Genomic DNA, 14,599 nt, shown 5'->3' with positions numbered 1-14,599 from the left:
GCTGATGGTTGTCTTGGGCAAGAAATGGCGCTCTGCATCATCTATCCGGTTTGTAGTTAATATCTTGCGAACGTTAGCAGGCAATCTAGCGAGACAATGTATCCACAGCCACCGCGCACTGCTGGGATGCGGCGCGCCGAGCGCTGCGGCTGATGGCTCGCTACAATCCGCCCGGCACACCGTAAACTAAAGACGGGAAAACCGACTTGACCATCGACAGAACGACCGGCCCGCGGCTGATGGACGCGTTTATTACGCAACTTGGCAGACTCCTGAAATCCGCTTCGCTTCTCTCTTTCCCTCCTTAAAGGGAGCACCACGCGGAGCCAGCCGTGTCTGAGCAGCGGCGGGCGGTCCCCCCAGCCGCGCACCGCCCGAGCCGCCTCGCAGGAGGGGGGCGCGCAGCTCCCGGCCCGCAGCGCCGCACGGCGAGCCGCCCCTCCTCCGTCCTCGCGCGGCCCCGACCCCGCAGGCCGCCCCTGCAGGTTAATCCCCTCCGGCCCCTCCCGCGGGCCTACAAAACGCCCTCCCCACCCCCCCAACCTCACCGTGAAGGGGACGTCCTCGACGCTGCCCACCGAATAGCAGTTGTCCCCGGGGTTGACGGCGCCGGTGAGCACCTGGTGGAGATGCATCGCGGCCGCTCGCCCGGGGACGACCAAACGAGACCCGGATGGCGCCGCGCTCCCGCACGGGCCCGAGCCCTGCCCGCCGCCACCGCCGCGAGCGCGCGCGCGCGAGGGAGTCGGGAAAGGCAGGGGGTGGGGGGGAGGGAGAAGAGGCGGCGCACGCGCCGGGCAGCGCCTGCATCAGGTGAGGCGCGCGCAGGAGCACGAGCGGCAGCCGTTGGGACGGCCCTCGTGCGCGCGCCTGCGGGCAGATGGATCGGATTGGGGGGGCGGGGGAGGCGCGCGCGGGGCGCCTGAATGCAGAGTGGGGGGGAACGGGGAGCGCTGGGTGCGGCGCGAGGGTCTGCAGAGTGCCGCCTCAGCGGCGGGAAGTGCGAGGCAAACTCTTCGCCCCGTATGTGAGCCGAAAGGACCGCTTTGTGCTAGCGAGAAGCAGGTGTTCCCGACTCGCGAACATCCACATGTCGTGGTGAGAACGCTGCTGGATACTGTAACAACTGCACGAGGTGTGTGGCAGCTGCGTTGCTTTGTGAATGTAGTTGCAACCTCACTAAGAATACCGCGGCTGGCGTTTGTCAGAGCCGCATGGCGCTGGAAGCTGCTGGTCAACGTGCTTGTCTCAGAGATGTGCAAAAGGCTGAGTGCTGAGCGTTGGCTGGGAGGGGTTCCAAGCTCTGATGGGAATAAAAGCAATCTAAATGCACTGCCTCATCGTGTAAGGAACATCCTGCAGTGTTTGGAACCCTGTCGGTGTGGTTCCACCTCAGTTGTGCTGGTGGTGACTGGAGTTCAGTCTCTGAGCTGATGGCGGTTTTGCCTCAGTGAGGACCGCGTGGTTCATCTTGCCTTATATTGCATCTTGAAATCCTGTCTTTTTCTGAGGAAGCGAGCTTGTGTTGAATGTAGGGGTAACGAGTGGTCAGGTGCTGGAACAGCAGGTGGTGGAGTCGCCGTCCTGGAGGTGTTCATCACATGTTAGATGTTGTACTGAGGAATGTGGTTTAATAAAGAAATACTGCTGGTAAGTGAACTAGATGGGCTTGGAGGTCTTTTCCAACCATGGTGATTCTCTGATTCTATCAAGTTATCCTCCAGTGGAAAATAAGCATAACATTAGATCTGTTTCCATGCCAGTTAATGGCAATCCCTATCCAAAGGGAGTAGTGTCTCAAACTGGGATGAAAAGGAAAGAAAGCCATTTTAATCTTCACAGGTTACGTATGCAGCTACTATGGAAACTTCCACTGACACTATTCTATAGTGTTTCTGATCAATCTTCTACATAAAATGTATACTAACTTACAACTGCTTTTTATTTTGATAAGATATTTCAGATGAACGCAGCAGGACTTAGAGGCAAAACCAGAGTATTTTTGGAAACTGATGGAACACAATCCAACTAATAGTGGAAAAAATATGTAGCTTTTGAACAGATATGGCTACCTCTGCTAACTGATATTAAGTTGTATGGGAGAAAACAGTGTGATCTTAAGGAAAGCTTGTCCTCTCCTGTGTGTAGGAACCCCGTCTGATTTTTGTTGGCATAGAGTCTTAAGTGAAAGCACAGTACCTGCAGGATCACCTCAGTCTTCCTAGGTGACAGATACGATTGGTGAGAGCTTTGGTTTTCAGCCCAGTCTTCTGCTACCGAATCAGACTAACAGTACAGGTAGCCTTTCTCCACACTAAATGTGAGAAGGACTTCTATCTTACTTGGGTTGTTGAGAAACTTTTTTGTGTTTGACTTACATGGTTCTCAAATTCCGGTGGGACTTTGTTTGTTCTGGGACAGATAGCATACGTTACTCTGAATCTTAAAGATTCCTCTTTAAAGTGGAAATAACACCAGATTAAGGTTTTCCTAGTACTGTATTTGTGGTTGTGGAAACCTATAGTTATGGTCAGCTCTGTACACAGACTCTTGAGCAAGAATTGTTCTGCTAGTACCTGCAGATAAGGCCTTCACATTCTTCCTGAAAACAAGTGTTTTCATTTGAGTTTTGCTGACAAATCAAGTTTTATTTACCTTTGTTGATTCATCCTTATTCATGATTTAAATCCGTCATGTTGGAGTAATTTCCAATGCATATAGCAGTGATCTCTATGCTCACGAGCATGAAGCAGTCTTTTTACGTTCCCTCCTATTGCTTCCAACTGAGAAATAAGAATATATTTAAAAACAAAACAAAACATATAGGACTTTTTTTTCTTCTTCTTCTGATTAGCTTGTTGCCTTGTTCAATTACTTTTTCTTAGAGTTACAGGGAAAGGAGTCTGCAATACTTCTGCTGTAAGCTGCTTACCCAAGAGTTCCCTGTTTTGTCTGAAATTTATTGGAGTTGTGGGAGGGGAGGCCATATTGCAGCAGGAGAGCAGAAGTGTACCAAAAATCCATTTAACACCTGTTAAAACTTCTCAGTTGGAGCAGCATCTGGAGCAGGTGGAGATCAAAGCATGTGTTAGAAATGTGGAGGGTAATTTAGCTCCTGGTTATATCTAGCAAGATGGATTAGATGACCTCTGAAGAGTGTTTGCATAGTATCTGAGGATGGCTGTTTATTTCTTTTCTGCTTTTCCAAACTGCACAGGAAAAAGAAAAGTCTAGGTATTCAAATGTTGGGATTTTCGACTTCCTTTCTGCTTTTCCAAAAAGAATGAGAGGGAGGTGAATGAAAAACTCAAATTTAGAAAACAGGAACAGAACTGCACAGATGCTGCACAGATCCATTTGTTGTAGGAAGGGTTATTTTCACTTAGCAAAAGAAGATGGTCTATAAATAATCAGAAGGATACATGTATAGATAAAGAAACCATGGTTATTTAAAAATCAAAACAGAACTAAGTAAACCAAACCAACAGAAAGCTTTTCTTCTGGGTTTGCTCACTGTGCATAGCAGTAGGATGAGAATAATCCACCTTTCTGCAAAAGGTGAGGTGTTTTACAGGAAGGTTCAAAGGGTTCAAGAGGCTACTGTGGAATTTGTGCAGGAAGAAATCTTAAAGGGCATGTGAGAGGAATGTGCTAAGCACAGCCTAAGGAGGAAAAAAAACCAAGTATGTGAAGAGATTATGCAAGGTAAATAGCTCAGGTGGATTGCATTTATTTCAAAGGTGAAATGCTGCATGATAGCCTTGGTATTTTTAAATGTGAAGAACGCACCCTATTTGCACTACTCTGTCCATTTTCTGTGCTGCTGAAGGCCTCTACCTGTTCAGAAAAGAAGAACATTTCAGCACTGTGTTTTTAAGATTCTGTGAGTGTTTTCATCATGATTTGTGATGACTGCCTCACACCCTCACAGTGCTCTTGAAAAAATGGCCCTTTTCCCTGAAGAAAAATTACTCGTCTGTTTTTTCTCTAGAAACCAAAATTCAGCTGTTGACTTCACTTGGAGAAAATCGTGCACTTCAACCCACAATTTGCAACACTTGCTATTAATTTCTAAACTGGAACGTGTTTTTGTTGCTGTATCATTGTTATTACTGATAGAACAAGATTGCCTCCTTAAGTATCTTTATTTGTGAACTGTTGCTCACGGTGTTTTTGTAGAAGACATAAATCCATGAAGGATGGTCATTTTAATACTCCTGAAAACACCCAGTTACAGCACTGTTGTTTACTTGGTTACTTTTAAAAATTATATTTCTGGAAATGAAAAGCCTTCCTCCGGGGTGCAGAAGTGTTGAATGCTTTCTGCAGTAGATGGGTGTCTCAACGTGTCCCCCAATGTGGGCCATTTCTTTCCTGTATTCACCAACCTTCATTCTAAAGAATGAAACTGAGTGAAATAAAAATTTGCTGCATGAAAAACTGCACCAAAATAGTAATTTTTCAGGAATTCTTTAAAGCACAACACGAAACTTGTGGAGGGAAAGAACTAGTGATTAAAAGTGCAGTCCAGTTGAGTTGTGGGGAGAAGGCTGTACATTTGAAAGCACACAGAGGCTTTGAGGTACTTATTTAAAGGTGCTGACATGTCAAAGGCAGGTGATCTCTAGGAGTTCTCTCCTTTAATACCCTCCAGAAGGTTCAAGGCTTGTCTTGCCAGTCTGTCTAATCATGATGCCAGCTCCACGTGTGTGGAATTTTGCAGGACAGTTCATTGGATTTTTCCAAGAAATAGTTGAGTTTATTTTTCTGTTGTAAATAACTAAATGCTAAGAAAACAGAGACAGTGTTAATGTGAACTAGTCTGAGCAGTGATATGCAGCTTGGCATTGAACATTAATGATATGAGATTAACTCGTCCCATTGGCTGAGTTTGTTCTTTGTGCTCTCTCCTAAATGCTTCTGCGATAGAGAAATTTTTAGTGGATGTTTGGAATCATTTCCTGTGAGTCTAAATATTAATGGACAGTAGGAGGAACTGTTTTAATGTAAATATTTTTCATCAGATGGCAGAATGATGCTTTGTACTTTTCTGTGTATTTCTTAAATTTGGTATTTGTTGTTACTAATGCATCCTAACCTAACAAGAAAACTGTTATTTATCCAATAAGAATGAGATTCTATAAGGGATGAACTTTTTTTCCTTTCTTTGTTTTGATTTCCTCTTGGTACCCTTCTTGAATTTTGCCAACACTTATCTATGGTTTTTTAAAGTAACATAAAAATCTATAATTTGCTTGCAGTGTCATTCTGCCCAGTTCATTTTTTACATGTATCTGAGTGTATCTTAAAACAACAGATTCTTAGGACTCAATGGCTTTTGGTAAGACCTTGAGCCTACTGTAATTTTATCTACATTTCAAATTATTGTGATGCAAGTTTTTAAGCTGCAAGCAAAAAAAAAAACAACCAAACTCTTAACATTATAGTTGTTGCTTTGAACCGCAGATGAATATAAAACATGAAATTATTTATGTATTTAGCTGTTGAAAGCCATTATGAACATCTTCTATGCTTTCAGTATGTAAACATTACATACCATCTTTCTAGATGCAGTCATGTCAGCATTGTGTGAGGAAAAGTTGTATATAGTTTAATTTTTGTTCTTTCTTTTAATTTTGTTCTTCAACCAAGTGTATATGGGGAACAATTCATGTAGAGTATCTAGCTAGCTTTTTCAAACTGCTCTAGAAGAACTAACTAGTTTCTTGACTACACAGGAAATACGCCACAAAAAGAGATGTGTAAATTGATACGTGAACTAGTTCATTGTGCAACAAGTCATGGGTCAATGTAATTGATCTGTATGCAAGCTGCTGGGTTTTAATTTGGGTTGGTAATGCGTTGAGAGTTTAACCATTAACTCTTCAGTACTCAAGTTAGTAGCATAAATGCTGTGACCTTGTTGATGCTGAAGTTCTAAACCATTGCTAATTAACTCAGTGGCATTTTCTTGTGTTGAGTACAGTGCAGTGTGCCTATATATATATATATATACACACACACACACACACACACACACATACATATATATCTATAGGGTGTGGCTTAGGTAATACAAGTGTGTTTGCTGTGGGTAATTTGGTGATCGCAAGTATTTTGTGGCTTCATGCATTCCCAGTGAGCCTGCTAGGACAGTTATGAATCATTTGAAATGAAGTAAATCAATATTCTTTCCTAACATAACTCTGAGGAATCTCTGTGATGAAATTTGTATTTGAAACTTGAGGGAGTTTCTTTTGTCTAATTAACTATTTAAAAGGCAGTAATATAGAATTGAGCATGTACTTAGTAATAACAGGAACAGTACAATAGTCTGAGGTTCTCCCCCCTATCAATCAGAGTAAAAAGTTGAAAAGTTGAAGTTTCCTGAGAAATGAAAAGTTGAAAATTATTTTTAAGGCTGCTTTCCCCCACCTCTCTCTTGCCTTCCCCCAGACACGTCCAATCTATCTGCTCTCTGTCCAGAAGAGGCAAACAACTGTTCTGCTTATCTAAGTGCAGACTAAATTCATTGGAATCAGTTGCACTAAATATTATTCAGCTGTTCTTATTCATTCTAAAACATTCTTAGTGAAGTGCTCTTCAGGAGGTGGAAAACAATGGTAAGGCTGTTCAACAGTCTTTTAGTGAGGTAAATCTGAGTTACTGGTGTCTTCTTAACAATTTTATTTTACTTAGAATAAAGAACATTTTAGTTGCACAGAATCCTGTGACCATTGTCAAGTGCAAATTGACTTACTAGGACATGGAATAACTGTTAGGTATGAGCTTGATGTCTGACCCAATGATTTCGGATGGCTGGCACTTCTAGATGTCTTTTTTTTTTTTTTTTAATTTTCTGTATAAGTGCCAGTAGCTGAAACTGCAAGTGGATAGTTTACTTTGAGTCCTTAGAGACTCAAACAGAAAAATTAATGGGGATTCTGACTTTCTTTGCTCTTTAATCACAGTGAACGTGTAAGATCTTTACTGTATACATTATGGAGCTTGCAGTTGAAGTTGGTCTTGTATTTTTTCTATGATTTGTTGTTTTCTAAGTACTAAAAAGCAACATGCAGCTGAAATGCTAAGTCATGGCTTGAAGCAGTGATTGAGCACCTGTTGGGAAGGCAGGGCCAGCCCAGGGTTGCTCAGCTGCATGCAATTCAATGCAATGCACCTGAGTAACCAGAGCAGGAGGAGCCAGGATCCACCCCTTTCCAGACCTCTTGTAAGGGTTGGCAGTGGAAGCAAGACCATCTTGCTGGGGATCTCTGCGTACCACGAGGCTGCCTGAAGGTAAGCAGTTGCTTTTCCTTATTTCTGTGCCTGCTGCTGTTGTGTTTGAGCAAATCTCGCTTGTTGCAGCCTGGGGTCCTGCTGGTCTGCTGTCGTTGTTGTGCTTACTATTGTGTTACACCGTGCAACCAAGTTCTCTATATGCACTTTCTGCCTGACCCTGTTTAGTTGTAGGGTATTTTGTTGCTATCCAAATCTCTCTTTCAGGAAGGCAGAAATTTGTCTTTCTGTGGCTGTGGGAGTTAGTGAATCATAACTGCAATAGAGTTTAGCAGATTGCTTGATTTAACACCTGTTCATAATTTTCTTTCCATAGAAAAGCATTTGCAATTTTTTTTTTTTCTTGCCATAATACATAGAGAACTTTATTAATACTTAAGGTACGCGTTCTACATATTTGCAAATGAGCCATGTGCCTTGGCATCTAAGGCACATTCTTCAAGAGAAAAGTGCTAGCTTTGTATTCAGTTGCTAAAATAAATCTTGCATCATATAAGGTTTCTTAGAGGAAAGTTCAAGGTTGGTGTGTGTGATCTGTCTCCACAGACTTGAGTTTTAAACTGGTGACTGTTGTTCTTCTGTTATTTGTAGGAAATAATAAAAAGCAACTCATTGATGATAATAAGCAGATAATACAGTTCCCAGGAGATTATAAATGTAACAGCTCAGTTCTACGTGCCTTCTATCCTGTATATGTGATGTCTGTGTAGGTTTTTTTTAACTGTGGAGATTCACAGGACAGGTATGCTTAAGGACTGTTGATAGCCAAGTCAACATACAGGTAAGGAGCCTGTGGATTTTGCTGAAGTCTTCAAACTCATCTGTACAGTGCTGGAGAAAAATGTTACAATGAAATTTGTTTGAGTCCTTAATATAGGGTTGAGAATTTCTATGATATTCTGGGACATGAACTGTGTATTCTGATCTTCCAGACAATTCTGAGATGGTAATAAAGATGTATGCATGCGAAAAACAGCATCTTGGTTCCTACAACCATGAACAGGATATGAGAAATGAACTGAGTGCTAGCCATGGTAAATCATATTGTGCAAAGTGTTCTCTGGAAGTACATTCTGGCTATCCATCGCACACCTTAATTCAGCTGAGATAAAACATGAAACTTGGGCCTAACTAAACCGATAGTTTTTACTGGTGACATGATGGGAAGAGTGTTTCAGGTTTTCTTTAATTTGTGTCTTTGGGGCTTTGTGGTGTTTTATTAGCTTGTTCTACCCCCTTGTACTGTGTTTTCTGCTTTCCTGTCCCTTTTTTCCTCCTCCATTTCACCAGGATCTTGAATTCCCTCTCAGTTTAATCAAATTAAAAGTCCCTTAAGAATATTAGGGTAATTCATGGCAGCGTAGAGACAAGAGCTGTAATTAGACTTCCACTGATGGTAAGGCTTCAGTGAGAGCCTGATCTGTCTCACTTGGCACAGGAGAAAGCTGGTGTTATTGCCATTGGATAGAGAAGACAAGAGACAGCATTAAAAAGAGTGCTGATGTCATGTGGAACAGGAAAGGGTAATAAAAGATGACTAAGAACGTGGCAGGCTTCGTTTTATCCACTGGTTAAGTAACAGCTTATGCCTCAGTAGAAGCCTTCTAATACTACCACATGAATGTGGTGGCTGGTTTTTTCTTAACCTGTTATGACTTTGCTTTTGATTAAATTAGAATGGGTCAATTGGTGTTACCTGCTTTTGCTTGAGAATTAGAGGAAAATAGTAATTTTGTCACCATGGAGGAGTGGTGAGGAAACACAGTTCGGCTGTTCTTTGTGCAATACAAGAAGTCAGTAGTGAGCACTCTTTCCCATTGGTTTGTGTGGTATGTGCCATACACCTCTACCAGAGCAGTAATGCACGTGTGTATTTTGGGGGTGTGCACAGGAATAAATGTCAGTGATATTTGCCAGCAGCGTGATGTGGAAATGCTGCCCACTGCATCATGCAGATCTGCTGCCATCTGTTCACAAAGATTTGCTGCATTAAAGAGGAACAGAAAATTGTATAATTTTCTGTATGTTAAACTTGTGGCAAAATTTGCTTTTTTTTTTTTTTTCTTTTCTCTCCATGGAAATTTATTTCTTCCGAAATCCAAGTCAAGTCTCTTAGTCTTTAATATTCTGAAATTTCCATGGATGTTAGAAACATAAGGCTCCTTTACTTAAGTTTGTAAACGCTATTTTCCTGTATATCTGATCAACGTTGCCTTTTTTTTCTTTGATTTGCTATTCTGGCAAATATAGAAACCCAGTAATTAATGTAGTAGGACAAACAGTCTGTTATTTGGATCATATGGTATTTTTTATATCTCACTTATAATAATTGAACCCAGAAGGATTGATTTCATGATGAACTTGTAGTTATAGTTTTCAGAGTGTCTGTATTTTGATTTTTCAGAGTTCAGCAGATCAATTAAAATGATTGCCTTTGCTGCTGTGTTTGTTATTGATGGGTATTTGCTGTAATTCTTGGCCAAATAACCTCTTCAAAACAGTTTTAACACTGTTATAGCTTTATAGCCAACAAAGGTGGTGCAGTGGCCCATCTGTATAGGCCTTAGGCTGCCAGCCTTTGGTATGTGATAGTAAACATTACAGCCGACTGGTCTTTAAATACAATTTTTTCTCAGGGGACCAGCAATGTAATAGCATGTGTGAGTAGGGCCATGTATTCAGCATCATGGGTAGCTGTTTTCCCATCTGGAAATAGCTCTTCAGGCAGCTGTGCTGCAGTACTGAACCTTACTGGAAGATCTGAAGTACAACTTATTGTGTGTATAAACTGTATTCTGATGTTCAAATGCTCTCCAGTTTTCTGTCCCAGCACCTCATTCTGACATGTTCACCTGTTTTGGTGTCACCAGCTTTCACTTGGCTGAAGAATCTGTTGCTTCTGCTGATAGATTCTTGGGATGGGAGAATGAAGAGACAGCAGCTACTGTTCCCATACCTTCTGCCTCTCCTCGTTGGGGATCTCTAGAGCAGGAGATATCCAGGGTGAATTTCTTGTTCCCAGCTGCTATGTGCCAATAGCAACAGCACAGTTGTGCTGGGGTGCTTGCAAGTAGAGGGTTAGATCAGCCTTGGATTTGTTCTGCTTTGTGTCAAAGATCCAAAGTAACCTTGGCAGGCTCAAGAACAGCCAAGTGCTTGCCATTTGTTTCTTGAACTGGGCTCAGTGCCAGCACAAAGATTAATTATTCCCATTGTGTATCTGTCCTTAAAATGGGAGAAAGAAAGAAATAAGAAAATCGACTTTGGAAAGAAGAGCTGCCTAGGAGAGATGGATGCATGTTACAATTGGCTTGATTATTTGCTCCTGCCATGATTAAGAAATGCAGTAGATACAAATCAGCTTCTTTGCAGTCTAGCTATACTGTCATTTATTGTGGTTTATGCAGCTTAATTTAGTTCTTGGGTGCTTAGCACCATTGTGAGGTCTCCATCTGTGCAGTTGTCCTAATGATGTAAAGAATTCCAAATGTAGAAACAGAAAGTGACTATTTTTCTAAGGGGGAAGACAAGAGACAGGATTAATGCATTTTGTTCTGTGGAGTTTAAGTGTAGAAGTTATTCTGGTAACTGCACTTTTGTGTAGTTGCTTTGTAGTTAGGCTGACTTGGCTGTATAATTTGTATTTGTTTCACAGTAAAATAAATATATAGAGAGTATACAAAAAGTTGCCAGTGCATTAAAAACAAAAACAAAACAACAACAAAAAAAACCAACTCTATAATACAGGTCTTTTTCTAAACTTTGGTTTGTTTACTGCTTCATCTTTCAGTAAACAGCAGTTGAATGTTGCTGGCTTTTTCTCTTGTTTCCAGCTGAGAGCAACTGAACAGATGGGAGTGGGAGATAAAATGACAAGCCAGCACAGCCAGTGAGATTCTTTTTAAAAAAATAAAATAAAAAAATTATTTATTTTGAATTTGGAAAACAACATATTTAGTGCAGGAAAAGCAGTAAAAACATCTAAGTACCTTTTGAATATTGTTTGTCCATGTGTCAAACACTGCTTGTTGTTCCCTGGATGTGGTAGGTGGGGAAATAGTCTGTGCTGCTATAGATAGGAGTTGCATGCTTTAGGCAATACCAATGCTAGCACTTCAGATCTCTGCCAGATGGCGTTAGCTGTGAGAAAGTTCTGTGATTCATTTGATAAAATGTTTGTCATGGCAACTGATGTGCTTTAGAGTTGTTGGTCCTGTCAGCAGTAGAATCTACCATTGGTTTCACCAGATGTGGGTCTGGACATAAAGGGAACTTCTCTTGGCATTAATTTCCAGCGTAGTTACTTTCACCAGTGAGGTACAGTTGTAATTTCTTTTTTTTTGCCTTTAGGTTCATTTTGGAGTGCAGTAGACCTTAAATTTGCTGTTTTGAAAAAACAGAAGCACCTACTTAAAAATATCAGAATGATTCACAAAATTTTCCTTTATCTTGTGCTTACCCTAACTTGATAAATGGAGGAAATTAATTTTCAATCCCCTTAAATTTTCTCCTCCAGTTTTTGCAGTGTATAGCAGGAAGATCAGCACAGAGATAGGATATTTAGTGGAAGAATCAAACAGAAGGGAGGAGGCTGGGAGCAGTGCTGCATTTTTATTTGTATGTAATATTTTTGGGAAAAAGTGTTTCCTGCAAAGTTATTTTCGGGTGATTTATGCTAGCCAAACAAATATTCATTTGTATAACATTGTTCTCATTGTTCTCTCTATGTTGCTCTTAAACATTTGCTGTTTGGTTTCCAGTTTATTGTCCCGAAGTGCGAATCTGTCCCTCTTTGCTAGTAATTAGTGAGTAGCAATACTATGAAATAGATTAGAATAATTGCCAGAGGAATGCTCTTAGCTGCCTTGGAAAAATGACTAAGCATCCTCAAAGGCCACATCACACAACACTTTATGTTCCAGGAAGAACATATACTGGCAGAAAGGATGTCTAGCGAGAGACAACAGAAGCCTTTCAGACACTTTAATAAGATTTTATAAGTTAAAGAAAATATCTCCAGGGACATGAATGGTCCCAAACCAGCTCCCTTTTCTCCTAGGAAAACTGAATGATAACAAAAAATATAGAATACCCAATGTACGTAGTCAAAAAAACCCCCCTTAGGAATAGTGCCTGTAGCTATAACTTGTCCTGGACCGTGGACAAATTCTTTCTTCTTCTTAGTCTCAAAGGACAGCTAAGATCTTCAGCTTTGTCTTTTAGTGCAAATCAGACTTTTAAGTTTGCTTTGAATTTCCAGAAATATGTCTGCTTGTTGTGGTGTTGACAGACATCAGAGAATCTTTGGTTATAAAACCATTTTTCTACTCACAAATCTTTCTTCGTACTGCGATCATGAAAAGTGTAGTTAGAAGGGACCTTTGCCAAAGAGACTTCTTGGACCCTGTTTAATGTAAATCAGTCCTAGCCTGCTGTCTTTGAGAAGACCTGTGTGTGCTTGTGTCTTTTGAGAATCACTTTCCATCTAATTAAAATGCCATTCAAATATATAACTCCTTAATGCATATGTATGTATTTATTTCTTATAAAAGAAAAAAATAGAATTTCTAATAAGGAAAGAAAGTGCTTGAATTGCAAGGATGAACTTGATTCAGTAGTTTAAAATTTGAAGCAATATTTTTATAGCTGATACTTCCAGTACAAAACTGAAAGGACTATTTGGTGCACCTAGAAATCTTGCATACAGAAATATTCTTTTCTCTTCTGTTGGAAACAGAGGAAATGCTTTAGTAAGGTATTCTTTTGTCATAGATGATTGTTTGTGCACCTTTTGCTAAGAAGTAATTAGAAGAATGTCAGCTGAACACTTGACACCCCTCTGATGAAAGAATATCCTTCTAATTCATTTCAGGCTGAAGTAGAGTGAGCACTGCTTATGGAAGGATAATTCACTGATGGCAAAAAGAGAGAACTGGCTTATAGAATCTTGTCTTTACACCTTACTTGTAGATCAACCATGTAGTAATAAAAAGTACACTGAGAAGTTCTTGTCAGTGCTGGATTTCAATATCAATGATGGCAGTGATAATGAAAGATCTGTTGTCTTTCCCCCCCAGTGTTAAGAGCAGGCTTACTTTTTTGTTCTGTTTGACATCAACTAATTTTGTTGGTCTGTTCTCTGAATAACAGCAGAGAAGCAACTGTTTTCATGTATTATTATTCAATGGCAGGATTTTCTTGCTTGCTAAATTGAAATCTTAGTTCAAGTTGCATCAGGAATAGTACAGAATCTTTGAAGAAGCAGAATCTTACGAGTTCTGTGTGCACTCCCATTTATTATTTTGCCTAAATTTAGTGCTGGTCCTAAAAACGTGGGTATTTTATGAAGGTTTAGAAATTGAGTACTGTCCAATCATACTGAAATATTTCTGACTGAAATATAGGCAAATGCTAGTGAGTTGCTGGCTTTTTTTTTAATGGAATGCTAGTGACACCCAGTGGTTATATTTGATTATGTATATCACAAGGATTAGTTGTATTTTCCCTAGTGAAAACTGGACCTCGGAGAAACCACGGCAAAACTACTTGAGGTCCACGTGCATTTTCCACAAATATAATCTCTGCATGCTTTAGGATCACAAATTTTAATGTGCTTCGGAAATGAGAATGAAGAAAAAGTATGCCTCGTTTCTTTTAATGGTACTAACTTTATGACATATTTAATGACCATGGGGAAAGTATACCTTTTTGTGATGTAAGGAACATTCTTCTCTTTAAGCTTCATGGGGATGATTTGGATTCAATTCCTTGTTTTTACATATACTTCATGAAATCATATGGTTCTAATTACATTGCTCATCTGTATGACGGTACTCTTAGTGGTTTCCTAATTTTAAGAATAAATATACTAAAGCCCAGGGGTGGTATTTATTTTTGTGTGAGCTATGCCAATGCCACACTCAGGTATTTGACCTTGAGAACCTGAACTTTGTTCTTTCTCTCTGAGAAAGCAGAATACATCTTTCACCAACAAGAGTAGAAAATATGGTTTTGTGGAGAAACCTGTTGGCATTGATTTTAATCAGTAAAAAATCTTACTGCTGTTAGGGAAAAGCTTGAGACTTCCATCAAAGGAGGCAGTTTACCAAGTAAAGAAAGCCCAGCAGTTATATCTTCATTTTAGAAGGAAAGCTTAGCTAGGATGATTTATGAGCTTTTCATTGTCATTGATTCTGTATGAATTTGTTCCAGACTTTTGTTGTGTTCATTTCTTAAAATGAAATCTCTAGATTTTTTTTTTTTTTTTTTTCTTGTAGTGTTCTACTCTTTTTTTCCAGCA

General features: G+C 40.2%; 2 protein-coding genes across 5 annotated transcripts in view; one reads left to right on the top strand and one right to left on the bottom strand.

The window, feature by feature from the left end:
• The window catches only part of DMXL2 (Dmx like 2), a 51,442-nt gene extending 50,694 nt beyond the window's left edge, over positions 1-748 (bottom strand). For all 4 annotated transcript variants that reach the window (XM_048956649.1, XM_048956651.1, XM_048956650.1 and 1 more), the window contains exon 1: positions 549-748. In XM_048956649.1, coding sequence (XP_048812606.1) covers positions 549-635 — 87 coding nt within the window. In that variant the 5' untranslated portion in view covers positions 636-748. The remainder of the gene's footprint in view (positions 1-548) is intronic.
• Positions 749-970: 222 nt separating this feature from the next.
• SEMA6D (semaphorin 6D) overlaps positions 971-14,599 on the top strand; it is a 607,749-nt gene continuing 594,120 nt past the window's right edge. The window contains exon 1 of the mRNA XM_048956669.1: positions 971-1,135. The gene's annotated coding sequence lies outside the window, so the exon portion shown is untranslated. The remainder of the gene's footprint in view (positions 1,136-14,599) is intronic.

Source organism: Lagopus muta, chromosome 10 (assembly GCF_023343835.1).
Source record: "Lagopus muta isolate bLagMut1 chromosome 10, bLagMut1 primary, whole genome shotgun sequence".
NCBI lineage: Eukaryota > Metazoa > Chordata > Aves > Galliformes > Phasianidae > Lagopus > Lagopus muta.
Note: the sequence above shows the minus strand (reverse complement) of the source record. Positions and strands in the feature narration are given on the sequence as shown.